Raw genomic sequence first — 20,519 nt, forward strand, 5'->3', positions numbered from 1 at the left:
TGCTGTGAAATGATTAAAGGTGAATACCAGAGATCCTTGGGTTAGTAGTACACGGGAAGTTCTTAACCTAGTAGTGCTTACTGATTTTCCAAACCAGACTGTGAACTTTAAGAAAGGAGACAGATCAATTTTAAAGAAGGAAAAAAATATATAAGAAACATACCTCTGTTGCACTTGTTATTCCTATACAACCTAGAATCTCAGAGAAGAAATCCTTCCGAATACCACAAGCCTGAAGTCAAATATTCACAATAGATTACAGAGGTAGTTGATCAGCAATAGATTACATGCATTAAGCCTTAAAATTGCCCAGAAGTACTGTCTAAAGATGGTTACTGTTATGAACTTTTAATTAACTATGCAAAAAAAAAATTTTTATTGAAACAACAAAAAAATGTTATTAGCCTCAGACACTGACATCCAACCTCAGGAATGGAAAAAATTCTTTCCTATTCCAAGCTCATATATTTATACATTACACTGCATTGCAGACTATATTGTAATAATATGAGGAGAACAGGATTACTCCTGGGACCACCAGAAACAGCGGTGGCACACACAAAACATTCTTTTCTCTGATGACAAAATTTTTTTGATTGCAACATTAATCTACATTCTGTCAGCCTGTGCATCTATGAACATGGCCAACGGTACCTCACCTACAGAAGAATGGATCTGTAATCCAATTTCAGCTTCCTTTTTTGCCAATGTCATTTGCTTCAGTGGGAAGCTTTCAGCACACAGGATCAGCCCCAAAATAAGAACTGATGGTTTTGAGCGCAGTACAGCTGTAAACAGAGATTATGAATTCCTGAGAAGGCTCATGTTGGCTCAAACTAGTGTGAGCAGTGGGTACCCAGTGCCAAATGCAAATTTTGCAGTATTCTAATGGAAATCAAAGAAACAATATCTGTGGCTTCAGGGGAAGAGGCACACAGAATACCTCCACAGAATAAGCACACATGTCTTTGTTGCATGAAAGCACGCCTATAGAGATCTGCCAACACCTCTCCCAGCACGTTTCATGCTGCTGAGCGGGGAGGTGCCCACTGCAATAATACGAGGGAGCAACAGCCGCAGAACCAGAAGTTCTTTGATTTTGTTAAAGAATAACTTTGCGTGCTATGAAGAAAGGGTGCCTCCTCCTCCTGAGAGCCAGCTCACAGCAGGGTCCGTATGCCCTAAGGGCCATGGGGAAGCACCAGCATCCCTGTGCTCTCCAGCAGCACAAGTCACAGCTCCATCCTTACGCTGAAACAGCCACACCAAGATGGAAACGTTTCACAAGGACATGCTAGAACAAAACAATCGACAGTGACTGCAGCATCTGCTCGGCATAACCACCATAATAAATTTCAATCTCATTTTAATTTTTAGATGTCAAAAGCTATTAGGTCTCAGATATTTGAACCTTAATTATTATGGAAGCAATCAGCTCCTATGACCAGAAGGCTTTGCCTGAGCAATTCTGATGAGCACAGTATTTTCTACAGTGTAAAAAATAAATACCCTAATATATCTGTGGCTATCTAGGACCTTGCAGTTGCCACTGTGCTTCATACTGGTATCTTGGCTTTGTACAAGACTGCAAAAGACAAAACTTATTGGCATGCACCATATGGCATTATATATTTGTATAATCGAAGATTATCTCCTGAGTTCTGGGAATTTAGAATTTAAAATTTAAATTTTCTTGCTGTAGAGAGATTGTTTTTAAATATTTAAATATTCTTTCAGAGAAAACGATTTTGGTATGCTATTTCTTACAAAGACAGCTATAATTAGACAATGGCTCCAAATACCCTAGAAACTGGGATTTCTAAAACTGACAAAAAACACCCCCACCTTTGGGTTTCAAGATACAAAAGCACTCTGTGGAGTTTTATGCATCAAAGGCATTTCATTAATATATATTACTTTTTAGTACCTTTTTTCAATGCATTATTACTTAATAGAAGTATGTATTTTAATTCTCAGCATCTTTTTTGGTTTTCCCCTAGCATATTTTATCCACAGTACAGTGTGCCCACACAGCCTTCCCCCGAGCTTTGGTGAGCTGATCTGATCTCTGCAAACAGGGCTGCTGGCCGTGAATGGCAGCTGAACAGCAGGGGACAACAGAGATGTTCTTGGTGGTGTTTTGGGATCTTTCTGGGTGAGAAATACTACAGAAGTACAAATGATACATAGTAAAGAGTTACTGAGCCTTCACTAGCACATAGTGTCTGGCCTCCTTGGTACCTCTCAAGTTTCCCAATTGCTTTTAGAAGCAAAGGTAAAATTCCACAAAGGCTGGTGCTCATGCTCAACCAAGTTACAGGGAACATTTTTAATTCCTATATATTTGCATTTTACACAGTGCTCTTTGAATGTCAATCACTATCTCTTCCATAACTAATTGAAATATAAATTGTTTAGTGACTTGGTTTACATTAAGAGGTTTGATTTAGATTACTTCTGCTGATAAATACCATTTGCTAACAAAATTAAGGGCTGATGACTTTCAATTCAAGCTTTTGTTGAATCAAAGGCAACTAATAACATCAAAGCCGTTAAGCCAAAGGAAGTGCTTGATTCCAGCCAAAGGGATTTCTGTTTATGTTAAAAACTCATTTTCCCAGGCTCCGTATCAAGCATCATCACCCATTTTCTTCACTGGGACTCACTGCATCCACTACTGAGACAGAACTACAGCGATAAGAAGAAATGTAAGGTACACAATGGTTGTGCATGCAATACAAAACACACACCAAAGGGAGAAGTAAAGCACAATGTGCTAATGAATGCTCTATTTCCTTGCGTTTTTCAAGGGTTTTTTTGTTGTTTAGAGGATATTTTCTGCAGCCTACTGCCAAGGAAAATGGGCTTGAACACACATATATCTGAGCAAAGTCTGGCTTACCTGGTATGACATTTCTGCTCCTACTTCTTCATGCAAAACAGTGCTGGGAACAGGTCACCCCACAGACAAAGGCAGGGACCCCGGACCTCACTCCCAGAAACAGCTGAGGAGGACCCCCAGCACACTAATTGTCAGGACTTGTGGTGGGGACCTCTCTGGGCATCATCTGCATGGTCCACAATAATTGGAAGCCTTCCTATGCAGCCCAAGGAGTAGGGGACACAGTCCTCTAGTCCTCCTGGGAATGTGCACACACACACACGACTAATTTCATTGCAAACCTCTCTGTGAAACCCAGCTCACTCCCTAATTTTCCTCACAATATGCCCAGCCTTGAGCTCCCACCCTCTTGAAGCAAATCCAAGGGGAACAACAGGGAGAAAGCCCTGCACCCAGGGTAGTTCACACCCTGTGCTGGCCACCAGCATGCTAGGCAGCTCCCAAAAATCCTCTTGTCACTGTCATCAGCGCTCTCCTCCCAAGGTGGCAGTCTTATTCTTTTTATGGAACTTTTAAAAATGGTTTGAGACACATATTCTCAATGAAATCCAAAAGCAAACAGAAATAGGCAAAACTGTTTTCCTTTAATTAATATACATATATTCAGAGCAAAGTTACTCCACTTTATGTAGAATACAGTCATATACTTTCTCCTGTAAAGGTAGTTAAAGCAAAAATATGAAGCTGACTGAAATACGTGATGATTTTTAGATGGGATGTAAGAACTTCCTGAATAACAAGATGCCCTTTACTTGAACCATGGTTTGAAAAAATGTCACCGGTGCAAATGCTAAGAAAAAAAATACCATCAACATATCTGACAGGACATAACTTCCACCACTCTCAGAATACATTAGTCCTACAATGCCACTTTACCAGTAAGCAAATAAAATTATGCCAAAATACATCCAACACAGCAAAACTGAACACTGCAGATCCTATTTAAAGCAGGCTCAGTTTAAGATTAATTCAATTGCTTTAGCCAATTTATATTCTCCACCTAAGACTCCTGAACTTCAGAAAATGAAGCATTACAATACTTTAACAACATTCTCCACTTGTGTCTACCCTTCGTATTTCTATTAGCTCCTCTGCGTTCATTTAAAGCATAAATCCTCACTGACATAAATGGGCTTTCCATGCATGTAATAAAAAAAAAAAAAAAGACTCACATGCAAGAGATCCTCTCTGAACCTGGAAGCTGAGAGCAGCCAGGGCTAAATGCTATGCAGTGTGTGCTGCCTGAAGGCTGCTGCCATCCTGCTTAGCTACATCCCACCACACTCACAATGGAGCCTACAGCAAAGCTCTCATTAACTTCATAGCTGCAGAGCAGGACCTTACCATACAGTCATGCTTTGAAAATGAAATGAGCACATGCAACTCTCCATTTTCAATATTAGAACAAGACTCAGCCAAATTCTCTAAAGCAGTCTGGGACACAGTCATGTGTAAGGCTTCTGCAGGCAGTTTACTCTTCCCTAACTTCAGTATTTTCTTTTTTTTTTTTTTTTGTGATTTCTGTAACACTACATGAAGAAAAAGTAAACAAAATACTTCATCTTCACATAGCATACTTGTTGGGGCATTAGTTTATTTGATGCACTTCACTTTTGGAAAACACATCATTAACGCCTCTGTATCTCTTACCAACAAGCACTATATACTGAAGCTATTAAGATTTGCCCCATGCAAGAGTTCACATGCATCCTTTTGGTTTATTTGATGAGGGGAGAAAGAAACAGAAAAACAAGCTCTCAACTCACAGTACAAAATATGTAATGCTTAAGGATAACAACAGAAGGCCTTTAATGAAGCAAGAAGAAAAAAAGCTCTGTGTTTCACAGTCACATTAAATGTGATGGAAAACGGTAGGCTGGGGAGGGATGGTACAGTTTAGCTTGTCTCACTTGTTTAATCTATTTCTTTGTTAAAGTTAATGACCATCCTAATATTACAGGCTTACAAAATGGTAATGAAGACTGGACAGCTAGCTGGACTTGTATTTACAGCTGGATAAACCTGCACTCAAAACAATCATTCCTGACCATGCTATAGCTGCAAAGAGAACATTTCTATTAAGCTTTATAAGGATAAAGTCGGGTGGTCTTAAGAATATGTGCAGCTTCCAACCAGCTATGGTTTCAGTAGCCAAAACAGCAATAAATGTTCATGAGGCACAGATTTTTTAAATTATCTATGGAAATTTAAGTAAAACACTAGACTGGTAACCAGTCATTTATGTCATCTGGATTTTCCCATCTCAGAAAGTCTTAGGGAACATTTTCAGTTCTTTTGAGCCAATAGGACAGTACAAACTGGAAAGAGAACCTTGGTCTCTGGATACTGAAATGAGAGACAGTGTTCTCTTTGCATTAATTTTGATGGATTCAGTATCAAGGCACACAGAAACAACCCATGTACAGTAACAGAGCAGCACAGGGGAACCATTTGCCTACTCTTCAGATGGCCAGAGCAAAAATTCTGGGTTTGGGGAACAATGAAGGAGAAGAGGCATGAGGCTGGGGTTGCCACCACCAAAACTACACTGTGTGGGCTGCTGGGATGCATGAAGCTCAGAGAATGGTTCATCAATCTGACATTTTCTGAATGTTGAGGGGCCACCAGGCCCAGGAGGTGGGGAGCACGCAGTCTCCTGAAAGCTAAAGCAATAATATATTGGGCCACTGCCATGGCTGAGCTGATTAGGATGGGATAGAAGTGGCAGAGGACAAAAATGCTGGGCAAAACAACTTGGGAAGGTCTGAACTAGAGGGGAAAAAAAACCCAAACAACCAAAGAACAACAATTTAAATTTTTAAAGTGCAATGACCAATAAAAGCAGCAACGCAGCATTAATAGATTTTCTACAGAGGCATCTAGGGTAGAGTAGAAATGGGGTATTTTGCAAGCATGTGGTAAGAGACAGTCCTGCTGCAAGGCCTTTGCAATCAAAATTAACAAGGCAGAAAAACTAAAAATAGGCAGTAATATCTGAGCAGACATTATTCCTAAATGACTCTCTTACACAAGGCATTAGAATCAGGCCTAGCAGGGCAATTTTAAGACAATGTTTTATTTATTTAATAAATATCCCATAGAGAAACATTTTATTTCTATGGATCATAATCAGATCATGATCAATATTACTCCCTATTCATCCTATAAACTTATTATGAACTTTTCGCTTGCAGACTAACTTCCAGTCTCTGCTATTATGGTTTAATCCTGTTGCTCAAAGCACACAGAGATTTATTAGTAGGGCCCACAGTTGATGGTATACATTGTCTCTAATGATAAAAGTTACTTTTGAGAAATGAAGAAAAATGGGAGAAAGAGACACAAAAGGGAAAGTGAAAACTTGGCAGCAGCCAGCACGGCCAGGAGAAGAGCAGCAACAAAGGGCAACAGGCTGCCCCAGTGGCTTTGGTGGAAGGGCACAGACCGGCACTTGGAGAGCAAGCTGCAGGAACACAGAGGCAGGCCCTTGGCACTGCACAGGTTAAGGCCCTTCAGGCACTGCCCAACTCTCCCAGAAAACACCTCAAATCCAGTTAATAGGTTGACACCAATGTAACATCATCAGGTGTGCCCCAGAGTTGCAGCAGTCAAGCTGGGTGCCTTACTGCTGACACTATGCTCTGCCAGGGAAGCCCATCTGTGGCAATGGCCCCTTCCTGCTACACAGGCCCAGAATAAACCCCACCGTAACCACCTCCCTGCAGCAAGCTTAGTACAGGAACCATTTTCGTTTTGCCTCTTGAGTAAAGCAATTAAACTATTCTGAAAGACCAAGCTCCATTTATTTATATCACTTCTTGGCTATTTTTAAAATCTCTCTCAATATGTGAAAGGCTTGATTTTAAAACACCAGTACCACTCTAATGCCAGTTATACAAATTGCTAAACAAGACTTGTCAATCTTCAACTAAGATACACCATCACAGAAATTTCAACATCATACCTTCCACAAAGCCTGAATTAATGATCTCACCATTTCAATCCAGTAAGACAGGCAAGCAATGAGTATCATGGTTGCAACAACCATAACATTAATACATATTTTCCCATTTAGTAATGCAATTATTTGCACTGTTTATGCTCCTCTCATCTCAGCCTCCCAGACTGCTGAGAAAAGCTTGTCCACTGGTGGGAACCGAAGGAATAAGATCGCCTGATCCAGGTGGAAATAACAAGCCACTGATTATTCAGCACTGATTTCATTTTGAAGAGCCTTCCAATAGAAAGATTAAAAAAAAACCCCAAAACCTATGACACCACTTCAAAAATTACAGGCAGCATTTTTAACCTCTGTCCTTTTGCATTACTGCAGCAGTGCCTGGAAAAGCTACAGCAGAAGAGAGAGTCATTTAGGCAGTTCCCTTCATGCCACCACCATAGCTCAAAGGGACAGAAATCAAGAAATATTAGAATCAGTGTAAGCCAATTAGGACATAAAGGAAGAATAAAACACACTGAACTTAAACAAAATCTGTAAAAACGCACAAAGAAAGCATGCATTTCTGAATAAAGAGCCACTTATTTTCTGGACATACTCCAGATCTTCAGTCTTCATCTGGTGGTACTTAGTGTTGTGATAAGAGAAAAGGAGGTTTCCAGCTGAAACACAAGAGTGCACAACATTTGACACAAAAGACCTACAAGCAGGACAGCTACAGTCTAATCAAAATCCTTGAGATCTGAACACGGATGGACATATTTTTATATACACGCATCTAAATCACACTTGTGCCTGTATAGAGAAACATGCTCTTTTAAAATAAAAGCAAATTAGGAACCTGTGATTGAAAGTGTGGTCCAGGTAGGAAGAACAAGAGACTTATTCTCACTCTTTTTTGTCCTTCTCCAGCAATGGGTGGTTTAGCTTAAGCTGAGACTTGGCATTTACAGGTATACAGTAAGCCAGCTGGGTTTTTTTATTCTTCAGAGCAGCTATTGACCTTAACACTTGGTGCTCCAGTATCCACAAACACTACATCTGTTGCAGGGAAGAGGCAGGATGCACATGGGTGCTCAGCTGTGGCTGCCAGAGAGATGACAACCCTCTGGGCACTGCATCCCACTGCCTTGCCCCAGCAGTCTCAGCTGGAGGAGCATGAGAAACTGTGGATCCTCTGGGGCCAGAGATCTGCCTCTCACCTAACGTATACCACAGCTCAGATAAAAGTAAAAAACACCCCAGGAAAAACCCAGAGTCCAAGTGCTTTATTGTACCCAGAAATCCTGCTCTGTTTTAGGCCATCTGCTAAGCAGGGCTGCAACAGTCCAACCCCGGGGTGCAGGGCTGTCACTTCTCATTTGCAAGCAGGACTAGTGGGAAAAGGAGGGGAAGCGGGGAAAGAAGGTGCCCTTTGGGAACTACACCCTCCAAGTCAACCCCATCTCAGGGAGCAACCAGCACCACAAGCTCCAAAACATGTGCGCCTAAAGCTCTGTGCTGCAAATCAAAGCAAATACTATCCATTTCTCCTGTTTGGTGAAATCATGCCCACGAGTCTAGAAGAGTGGGAACCGCGACAGCACAGCCAGCCTAAGCAGGCAGGTGTAGACGTGCACTAACAGGAGGAACTAGTCTTAAGCCATCCGCTGTAAGTAAAAAAATGTATTTTAGGAAACACGATGGCAACAAAGTTGCATCAGATCTGGAATTGTGCAGGAAAGAGAAGCTCTCTGAATGTGTTCAATTATTTAACTTTACAGATTTTGTGCGGGTTCCCCCTAGATTACTTCACGGAAGACATTTCTCTGCCATTCTTAAAACCATCCCATTCAATTAGAGAATGAGATTGGATCTCAGCAGAAAAGTTTCATTTTTTCAGGATTCAGCAGCTAACACCAAATGAAAGAGAAAAGAGAAGCCTGTCTTGTGATGAAAGGACAAGGAAAGGAGCAATCACACAAGAAAACCAATGCCTAGACCTCTGAACAGCAAAGCAATTGCATGTGTCAAGTTCCCATAACAAGATGGTGCCAGCTGAGGCTTATGTTAAAACCGTGCAATAAAATTAGATGTCTGGAGCCTCTGTCAGAAGAATGATGCTATCTCATTAATGGGATTACATAGAAAAATTGGAGGGATTTCAGTCAAGAGGAATAAAACGATTAAGGATCAAAAAAGTGTGACTCGTGAAAGAAAGTAGAAACTGGATACTGTACTCTTGCCTGAAAAGCCCATGTCTGAGAACTGGAGATGCTCCGTGGTACCAGTAACAGTACCAGCACCAGTACCAGCATCTCCCCCCTTACACCTGGAATAACAGTGATAGATCAGACCCCACAGAGCAAAAACTCATATTGTAAAATACTGGCTTTGTTATGGCAACACTATTATTGTATCACTCAGCAAGAAACTAATAATCAGAGGGGAAAGAGGAGAGGAAAGCTAATTACCTATAAACAGCCGGAGGATACAAGCCCCGTAAGAGAAGAATACATTTAGTCAGAAAGAAAGAGAGGGGAAAAAGAAAGAAATTGTGACTAGAAAGCCTGGGTAAAATCAGAGCCTTTCAGTTAATGACTGGAGAGGATTTCTTAGCCATAGGAACAACATAAATGTGGAATCATCTTCCCAATGTGGGTACTGAAAATCAGAACTGCTGAATCATCTAAAGAGGGGCTGGCCACCACCCAAAACCACCACCGTAAGACTCCAGCACTGGCAGTAGGTGACTAGCTACAGGGGGAAGGGGAGAAGGAGAAACAGTACAAGCAGGAAAAGGGGAGCGTTGTTGCAGCAGATGTTCCCTAGTCACCACTGCTATGTTACATTGCAGGAAAAATAAATGAATAAATAAAAGAGATGTCTAAATATAGAATGAGATTCTCTTCACTGACAAGTTCAACATCTCTTTGCAATCCATCTTTTCCAGTTGAAGGACCATAGGTTAAGCAAAAAGGTTCATTTAAATTCTACACACATTCACAGAGATAAACTGATTTCAGAAAGCATTATTATGTCTGAACTCTCTCTCACTAGGGGTGAAAGCCAGATACTTTGTGAACCATTTTTATGATAGCTAATATTCTCTAAAAATTCATTAAATGTCAACATAAAGGACAAAAGACATCACCATGAAAGAGCAGATGCTATGAGCTACTGTATAAAGCATATTAGGGTCACTTGCCCTGCATTCCTCTACATCAGCACTGGGCAGCACTGCTTCAACACCCAGCAGCAGTCTTGTTTCTTGGCTATTTTGACAGGCAAAAAGTCAAACAAAAATGACACTTCAAGAAGAAACTTTGCTGAGGAAGTGCCAGACCTGGAGGTGCCCAAGCAAAGCCCTTCACGGCATTCCCACAGCCCATGCCATTCACACAGTATGCCAAGAGAAGCAGAGGAACACACCAGGAAGTGTTCTTCCAACCCCATCTCACATCAGATCCTCCAGCAAGGAAGAGTGTGTGCACACACATGTCTGTATACACACTGGCAGTGGAAGGGATTAGGGCATTTAACTGCACTTGGGACCTTATCCAGCAAATGTAGAATCAGGCAATGGCTCTTCTAGAGCTGACACTTTATGGAGCAGTGGAGGCTGAAGCCCAGTTCTCTCCATTTTCATCAAGACACTTGAGGGCAGGTGACAGCCGGGCTGGGTGAAGAGGACTTGGCTGCCAAGCCCCGACTGACAGCACAGGCCAAACTCAGTCCAAGCACCAAGGTACCCAGCTCAGTCTGCAAGACTGCCCATGGCTCTGCTAGGCTAGGTGAGCTCTGCGAACAAGGAAAACTGTTCCAACAGAAGATGCAAACAGAGCAGATTTGTTTGCTATTTTTATATGGTTTCTTACCACAGAAGAACACACTCGAAGCTCTTATGACATTAAACTTTAAAGAAGAGCAGCTTTTTCAGCAGCTGTGCTTTGATGTAATGGGGCAACTTCATCTTGTTGCTTAACTAAATCAAGATCCAAGTCTCCTCCCAGCCCCTTTTTTTTGGTCTCTTTTAAAAAACAAAAACAAAACACCAAACTAACCTGGAGTTTTAAGCTGCAACACTATTTCAGTAGGTATATGCCTCTGTTAGTACAGACTGCTAAATACATATACACAGCATTTGGCCCTTCATCTCCCATCTCAGCACTAGCAGTTACAGAAACAATGGCAGCATTTACAATGAGCGATGTTCATTGCAGGCTGTTAGAAATCCTCCATAATGTGCATCATGCCACACTACCCAAACCCTTTTTTTTCCTGAAGCCCGAAATTTCTGGTCAGAAATACCCAATGACTTTTTTCATTTAGAAACTTTATAGTAATAGAAGCAGTTAATGGGGTTTCCAGAACAACAACAATGCCCATGTGGGTTACTTTGGGCTCTTTAGAGTCCTCACACATACATGGGACACCTCCACAGCAGTCTCGTTCCTTAAGTTTATACTCTGAAGTACCTTGCATCCAGTGTGAGTCCGAGTCTTCATGAGGGGAGTTGTGGTGCACAGCTCAATGGCTTCTGGTTCATGGAAGATCACTGTTGGGAGAGGCTCTTTCCGAAGAGTTAAGACATTCAACTTAGTCTTTAACATGGTCTGAAAGTGCTAAACAGAGAAAGAAGAACAATTATCTCCAGTTCTAGTGCAGAAAAGTGAGAATTAATAGTTGATTGTGTCTGCATGTTTCACTTGCTGTTCAGTTTCCATGGGGAGAGTTAACAAGTTTTACAACTTAAGACAATGAACATTCATTATTACTATTAAAAATGTAGAGATTGCTTTTAATTTAAGAAGATATACACACACAAAAATGAAAGGATTCATTAGAATCCCTGTATGTCCCAAAAAGGGTCTAAATTCAACCTCTGATCACTCCGAGGCCTATTATAAAACTGTTCATAGACCCAGTTCCTCTACTAATGACCATATGAAGGGAAGACAGGGGATCAAAGACCATTCAAAGAACTGTGGATTCATCCATTCTTGTTTTCTTTCCTCTGTACTTAAATCTCATCCCACTGACCTGTGTAGATATTACTGTTTCCACAGAGCTGAACGCCTCATCAGTTTGCCTTTATAGCATGTGAATTTTAAACTCTCTTCTTCTGTAAGCAACAGTTCCTCTAGTCTCCAATGTAAATGCCACTACGAACTAACAAATAGATGTCATTCAAAACTTGTCAACTGCTATGACAAGAAATAACTCCCGACGCTTGGGTGAAGAACTATCCAAGTGGACAGTAATATCATTGAATGAAAAGTTTCTCAGCAATTGCTTAGAGTGAAGAAAGCCAATCCTTGAAATTTTTCCAAACCAATTTTGTGGAATCAGGGAGTCAGAGAAATTTTTCAACATTTAGATGTTTCTTTGAACTGAGTTCATTTGAGAAACTGAACATTTTCGCTTGCTACTACATATCTAAGGGGGAAAACGTAGATATGAAGCAAATCAATGTAGTATTCCCAGCTAGTAAGATGCTGCAGCACTGTCTAAAGACATACATGTTTATTAAAGCTTCATAACTTGACTCTTATAAATCAGCAGTTATTAGACATATGTGCAATGACTCCAGATTACTTACATCAAAACCAAAACTATTTGTTTTAACTTTTGATAGGAGATTCTTAACTTGCAGTCACCCCTTTCCTCAGCCTCCTCTCCACCTCTGCAAGGCAGACAAACATTACGGGGTCTGGCTGGCAGAAAGAGATGCTAAGTGACTTCCCAGACCTGTACAAGAAGTCTATCAGAGCTAGAAAATCAGCTCAGGTCCCTGCTTTTCAGTCCTGTGCTCTAAGTGAGGAGAGTGCCTGTTAAACATTTTATTTATACACAGGGGATGAATCAACTATTTAGATACTATGCTGTTTTCATATGGATTTTTGTGGATTCAAGTATTCTATTGAAAATGCATGAGAATTTCTTGGAAATAAATTTCCTAATCAATTCATAAATACTTTATCATTAGCTAACTGAAAGCCTGTTAACACAGTTCTAAAACAGTTTAATCCTTAGCTCATCAGTGTTTAGATCTAATAACTGTTATGATACTGGATCTGCAGCACCTTAAACACTTTCATGAGCATATTCAAGGCATAAACACTAACAGTTTGTGAAAATAGTACTTGCTTTCCTACCTCACGTGTGAAATTACAGCCTATTATAGCAATACTTTAGGGCCTCTGTGCTGTTTGTGCAAGCATTCAAGTTTCCATCCCAGTGAAGAAATCTACTCATATTATTTTTCATCTGGCTGACATTACATGTTATCCCATTCACTCTCCCAAACACAGCTTCAGCAAAAGAGTACTCCATTTAAGATGATTATACATTAAAGAATATTCTTTGACATGTTTCTGAAGATAACAGAGCAATTTTCCAGCTAGCATTACTAAACTTACTGAGAAAACCTATTTCATTTTACTTTTCAGTTGTGATTAAGAGCCTTTTGTTTGGAGTTTCCTAGGCTTCTCTGGTTAAGTTGTTAACAAAGGCTAAACAACAGATAACCAGCCATGACAAATGTAAAGCAAACTCAAAGTCTGAGATCCTGAGTTTGAAGGAGCACCGCTGATTACCAACCGCAGCGCTGGGCTTGCTGGTCCCATTAACTAACTGCTGACTACTACAACTGTAGTTCTATTAGCTTGACTTGCTTTTACATACAGGCTCTAAGTCTGCAGAGGTGGTATTTCTGGAGGAGAAAATACTCAGAAGGGAGAGGGAGCTTGAGACCTGCTGTGCACAGGTGACGGCGATTCCCTGCCTGTCACCGGCCCCTTTTCAAGCATGAGGAAATGCTGTCTCCAAGGTCATCTGCTGCCTTGTGCGTGCAGGGGATGGGAGAGGAAGGCAGAGGTGGAAAATTTACCTGTATGTATTTTTAACCTGAAGTTTTATTATTTAGCTGGTGGGGCAATTTTGGATCAAACCAGAGATAATGGTTGTGAAATATCAGGTTGAAAATCCTATCCTGGCATTTAGCTTCTCCCTCCCCGTGTGGTGAAAGAGCTCCGTTTCCATAGACGATCTGTTTACAGAGGTTCTCAAATAAAGAATGGTACTTCCATTAGATACTCAATAGATTTAAAAGAATGCATTTAGCCCCTCTGAGTACTGAGCTTGGACCTCCAAAATGGTTTTCTCCTCTGCTAGCATCTCTATCGACTTTACTGACAGCACAATTTGACCAAAATGAGGAAAATTATGACAATGATCTACTTTTTTCATGTTGTAACAACCACATATACAGTCTTAAACAAGGACAAGACTACTCTCTGCCTTACAAAGGCAATTCAATACTTGCAAGAGCAGCAAGTTGGAGTGGTTGGGTGCCAAAAACACTAGAGCACAATTGGCAGCAAACAGATAATTAGTTGCCAGAGAAGTGCAGGACGAATTGGGGGCGGACACAGTAATAGCCTTTTGCTTCAGACTGCATGGCTAGCATAGACAGCACTGCACTCTCTGCACACAGGTCATATGATAGCTGCCATAAGAAAATCTGCCAGGAGACATCACGCAGTGAGCCCCCAAATAAGCAAGTTATTTAAACACATGCCTAACTTTCACTATGTGAGCAGTCCCAGTAAAGCACACGTGGGTAGTCAATGGGATTATTCATGTGCTTTAAGCCAAGAACAGGATAAAGTGCTTCAGTGAACCTATTTCTTAGTTTCCACTCTAAACTGGCATCTCCTGCGGAAACTGTTGGCAAATGCTGACCTATAACAGTAGCCAATGTATTTTTTGAGAAGAGGCATTAGTTCTCCACTGCTGTGAACCCAGAATATTTCTTTAAAGTGCTTTAAGTTCACAAAGTTCTTGAAAAGCATGACTTTGGCAATTCAGTGAATAAAGGTTCAGGGAACATTATGCCATCCAAATTCCATGTGCCAGAACCACTAGGTTCATTTCTTACACTGAAAATCATCAAAAGAAGATATTCTTAACTGTTATGACTATAATAACTGCTCAAAACTGCACATCATTCTTCCTTTATCCATTTAGATGGTGCTACTGATACAGACTTTACGTCTGAAAGAAATGCAAGGAGCAACATAACAGTAAGAAATTGGCAGCAAGTTTTAAAATTCCTTGAGCAAACAAAATACCTTAAGTGCCAAAGAAAGGATCAGAGTTGTAATTAGCATTGTATTTTCCTATTTGCTGAATGTGAAATAATTCAGAGTAAAATTTAAGTAAAGCCCTGCCCCTAATAACATTGGAAAATTATCTTAATACAAAACCATAGTTTTGCTTATTCAAGGATTCAAGTTCCATCATTTTCTTTTGCTTAGTTTACTGGTCTTAATGGCATCCTTTCCCCTATAGAAGAAAACTGAAGTGTGTATAACTGGTAGTCCAAACCCACAGCAGGCCAAGACTGTCACTACAGAGGTACAATGTATACCTGCCTCCTTGGTGACCTTCAAAGTGCTCTCTATTTCAATGAAAACCCTGTCATCACTAACCCTCTTAGCTACAGGTTAACTGAACATAAGAATGCAGAACTTCTAAATTGTTTTCAACATATATTTTATCAGCTCAACACTCACACGTTAGCTCTAGATTAACTATTTCACAACATTCAATTTGCAAATTTTAGATGCTATGTATTTAGTCTAAGCATTATTTCTGTTGCTGTTAAAACTAAACATTAACAGCATTTGGGTTTTGGTTTAGTTTGTCAGCAAACAGCTCAGGCCAAATGTCTTGGAGAAAACAACTGTAACTCTATACAATTAAATATGCCTTGGAGGAGAAAAGTATGCACTGATAATTTGTAATAATAATGCTTAACACTTCTGCACAACTCTGCATCTTCAAGTCTTAACTAAACAGTCACTGCTGTTCACAATATTAAGTACTCAGCAGCCAAGCCTGGGCTAGTGGATCTTTTCATTTTCACGATGGAAATAAAACAAAGATTCAAATTCAATAAATCTAAGAAAGGGTTAGACGTGAATATAAAACTAAATGTTAAGAAAGAGAGGACTGCAAATCATTGTAATCTGTAATCCAGCAATAGGGAATGAGAAAATGAACACAGTTTAACTGGGTTGCGACAAGGTGAATGTAAGAAAGCCTTCAGCACCTTAGCCCTCAGCTCCCATATCTCTTAATGTCAGCATTACAACCAACACATGACTGCGTAAACTGGCATCACATTTCCAGATGACCTGTATTAGGCTAAATTTTGCTGGAGACACACACTGAGAGCAAAGCCCAAAATGATAGGATGTTAACTTGTGGAAAAATTATTCTACAAGTTCACAGCCTCTGAAAGAGGGGTTTGCCAGAACGACAAGCAATCCTCTGGGCAAGTCATCCTTCTACAGCACCTACAAAGGAATTCCCAGATGAAATCCATGTTAGAGCATCAGCAAAAGATCAGTCCCCAGGAAATTCAAAAATAACCTCTATAATTTACTACTTCAGTGCAAGTACTTGCTCTACCTTTGAAATCCACTTAGTTCTGGAATGAAACCAAAACTTTTCAACAGCATCCCACAGCAAGACACAGCAATTTAGGAAGGGAAAGACACAACCAAGTGCAATGAACTGCAAGAGAAAGTCCAAATGTCCATTATCACCAATTCCCAGCAGAATTTGACTACGAATTTATCTAGCCTGTAGATACAAGACTCTGCTCTTACTCATGGTCAGAGGAGATGACAGCACAGTAGTCCTTTAGCAATATGGTTACACCATCACTGACATGAGCAAAACTGTGACCTGAGGACCACCCCACTCCAAGCCTCTAGCTTTTCAGCAAGAAAAGAGGAATTCTGATAGATATGAAAACTGATCCATTTCAAGGCTTTGTTTTGTTTAAAGCAAATGCTATCCAGTACAGATACATGTCACATCTGATCCATTTCTTGTTAAGCAAATATTGCTAATACAGTTTAAATACTTTGCCTCCCCCATATTAAACTTTACTGTGCTGTATTTATTTATCCTTTACTAGCAGTTCATATAAACATTGTACTGAACACTACAATAAAACCCTCTACAGAGGGGATGGAAGCACTTATCAAAGTCAGAAGTGATCCCATCAGCAGCCTGCTTTGTAACACAAAACCAACTGGCACGCACAAATCCAAGATCATGTCATGACTCTTTATTCTCAAGCAGATCCATCCCAAGTAATCTTCTTGAAACCAATCCAACTCCAGAAATCTTGTTATTAAAAGTGTATCTCATCTACCATGTCAAGAGCTATATTTTGCCAGCCTATCAAACCGAACCCATTCAATCTCTTTCAGGTAACAGATGCTATTTAGGTGAAAAAGCAGATAATTATGTCTGAATTTACATCTCTTAACCACTAAGAAATGGCAACAGGCACAAGGGTTAAGACAGACGTGCCTGCTGGCACCTTGTGACACATTCTGGAAGTAGAAGAGCTTGGGCCTGCCCATGGCACAACTTGGCATGTCTCAGTGTGCTGAGGGCACGGCACCCACAAGGATCTTGGGGCAAAGCATCTGGGAAATGTCATGATACAAAAAAAACCCCAAACCGAACCACTACAAAAAAACACACACAAAAAACCCCCCAAACTTTTGCCACCCATGCACATGCCCAACGCCACCCTGCATGGTTGCACATAAACCAGTGCCTGCCACCATCTCCCCCCTCACATCCCCCTGCTCCTACCACCCCCACATCAGAGACCATAGAAGAGAGACAGGGGCAGCAGCGAGCGTTTTGGCACAGAAAAGAGTAATCTGCATTTGCCAGGGTAAGCTCACCAAGCAGAAGATGGCATCAAAGCAAGCAAGGCATGAGACTGGGGAAAGGAAAGCACCAGGAGAGGCAGCACCCAGTGTGCTGCAAGCAATGCTGCTTGCTGCCAGGCACAGGGACCCTCTCTTGGACTTCTGCCATTAGTGAACATAACAAGGGAGTCAAGGATAAAGCTCTGATGGAAAAACCTATAATATACAGAAAAAATGGATAGATGAAGGGAAGGGGACCAGATAGAAAAGCAGAATGAGGACACAGGGAACCTTTTTAGGACGACAAGCCCAGCTGCAGTGCATGGTACAGAGGAAACTGAAATCAGCAGAGTGTCAAAAAGCCTTTCAGCAAAGATGCTACTGGATCTTTGCATGCAAGCACTGAGAGTTATTCCATCTTACTCTAATACCAGTTTCTTAGGGAATAGTCTTCTTCCTGCAGTGATAAGACATATCTCTTAAAAACACACAACTATCACGATTTCATAAATAAAACTTGCACTCCCTAATAGCCCTGATGACACAGCTGCCTGTGTAACGATGCTCACGTTGCCGTGTTTTCTTACAAGTTTAAAGAATTTCTATTTCCTCACAATTTAATTCATGTGAAACGTTTTGTTCTCAGACCCTGTGTACTTTGAGTTTGCTCTGGCTGGATGCCTCCGTTCTGTTGCCAAGCTTATGCGATTCCAATCAGCAGGATCGCTGCCCAAACAAAACACAATCCCAGATACAAACACCCTCCAAACTGCAGGGAACTTCAGAGCCAGATGAGAATTTCATGACTGATCCTCTAACATCTCTCTACACTCAGCCAAACTAAACTCCCCAACCTAAGCAAACCTAAATATACAGGATATTCAGAGACTAAGTTCACAGTTTAGCCGTAATTGCTCAAAACCTGAAGTCTCATTATAGAGATCCACATCAGAGTAGGAAGGAGTCAATATTTCAGGACACTCATAATCACGAAAATAAGACCTCCCTAAAATATCAGTGAAGCAAGTAAAAAAAAGTCAAGTAGTACAATAAAAAGTTCTTTGATCAGTCTCTACATTGCGGTACCTAAATTCCGAGCCCATTATTTCAGTGGAAGTCAGGCATGTGGATGGAAGATGAAAATCTAAATATGTCTGTTTGCATTTGGGCTTTTACAATTTATTATTTGCTGATGACTGTTAAACATATTTTGAAATGAGTTGTAGTTTCCAATGCCTGGTATTCATGGTGTATATCTTATACCAGAACAACATTTTTTTAGCATCAATAGAAATAAAGCATAATGACTTTCACCAGTGTATCAACTGAGCTGCTCTCATAAATAACTGCTTCCCAAACTTTTGGGCCCAGAAATCACCCTTAACTCTCAAATTTTAATAACTTGGTAATGACTGAACTAGCTCTTATATCACACAAACCCCATAAACAGATAGCTGTGTCATGTATGTTATTAAATGAAATCACTGTAAACAACATTTACACTTGCAGTAACAACTCTGCCTTTTTCTTCCATCCCATTCCTGATAATGTTGATCTTCAAACTATGTTCATAATTCCAGCAAACAAAGCCAGCTTGGGAAGCACAGCTCCATCACACGGCACTGAAGGTAGGCAAAGTCATCACCGTTATCTGCTGTTCATCTTCTCATCACCAAAGCAGCACCTCCCCAAAAGCACCGTGTCTGTGTGCAAGCCTGGAATTTTAAACTAGATTACAATTTCAGAACTACCAGTATGCCAGAATTTCTCTGTGCAAGCAGAGGTATTTATCAGCCCCGGCATTTTTCAGGACAAATGGCAGTCAAAATACAAGCCCAAGACCAGACAAATGGCTTAAAAAAAAAAAGAAAAAAAAAGGAAAAAGAGGAAAGAGTAGAAATAAATTAAGAAATAGGAGCTGACAAGAAGAGAAAGAACAAAATGGGACATGCAGCAGCATAGATATGTCAAGTTCATTCACTCTGATTTTGAGCTGACCCCTTAGCTGCTTTCCAACATATTTTTCCCCTAACATGAGTTTCCAGTAGATGTATTATTTGGTATAGTTGGCCCAATATTAAAACAATGGAATCCTGCAGCATGAAGGCGGCTGTTGCTTTTTCAATTTGCTCTTGGAGTCTTTCCAATAATTTCTGTGTCAGAGGATGCTTTAAAAAGTTCTTTCTCCTCACACTGTGCCTGGCAGAGCAAGCCCATCTCATACAGTACCTGCCAGACAGCCACTGCATTCCCCAGTACAGCCCTTTCAAAACCAGCATTTCACTCTCACTCTTCTTCATTTTTTGCAATAAATCAATAACTTGTTAAGTAGTTATGTAGTTCAGTGACCTCTCTTTTGCCTTGCTAAGACTTGTTCTCTGAGATAGGGATATGGACTGGATGACATAGCTGCCTGCTACAAACAGGGAATATGCCCCAATTATTTGCTAGAGGTAACATTGCGCTTAATACTATGCAGAAACAAAGGGCATAAATTCTTGCAAAACAATCTTATGTATTGCTTAAATATGAACCAAATGAACTTTGGGTCTAATGAATTCTTGTATTTACAGCTACAAGATAATGAGAATCCATTCCTTCCTCTAAAGCTGTCCATTTTATCACTGATTCCTTTGATACTAATTTACAGCACTGCTTTTTCCAGGTCTGGAACACCCTCAGAATTTAAGCCTGGCATTCCTGAGGGTCTCTGAGAGGGGGTCCTCCTACTTCCCATGGACACAAGCCATCTCCAAATGAACAGACCTGCTTCTTCAGCAAGTCAGCCTTTTTGGAAAGCCTCCATCAGGGTGCATCCCCTTCAAATCTTGCAGATGGCCAAGAAAGAAGCCTGGTGGCTTTAGCCTTCCCTCTCTCCACACATCCCCATGAGCACTGTCAGTATGTGCTCCAGAGGGGAACCATGTCTCGC

At 40.7% G+C, this 20,519-nt stretch overlaps 1 protein-coding gene across 3 annotated transcripts in view; it reads right to left on the reverse strand.

Annotated features, from left to right (window-relative positions):
- PID1 (phosphotyrosine interaction domain containing 1) overlaps positions 1 to 20,519 on the reverse strand; it is an 87,893-nt gene that overhangs the window by 41,968 nt on the left and 25,406 nt on the right. For all 3 annotated transcript variants that reach the window (XM_074834543.1, XM_074834546.1, XM_074834544.1), the window contains exon 2: positions 11,318 to 11,464. In XM_074834543.1, the coding sequence (XP_074690644.1) occupies positions 11,318 to 11,464 (147 nt within the window). The remainder of the gene's footprint in view (positions 1 to 11,317; positions 11,465 to 20,519) is intronic.

This window comes from Strix aluco, chromosome 9, assembly GCF_031877795.1.
Source record: "Strix aluco isolate bStrAlu1 chromosome 9, bStrAlu1.hap1, whole genome shotgun sequence".
Taxonomy (NCBI): Eukaryota; Metazoa; Chordata; class Aves; order Strigiformes; family Strigidae; genus Strix; species Strix aluco.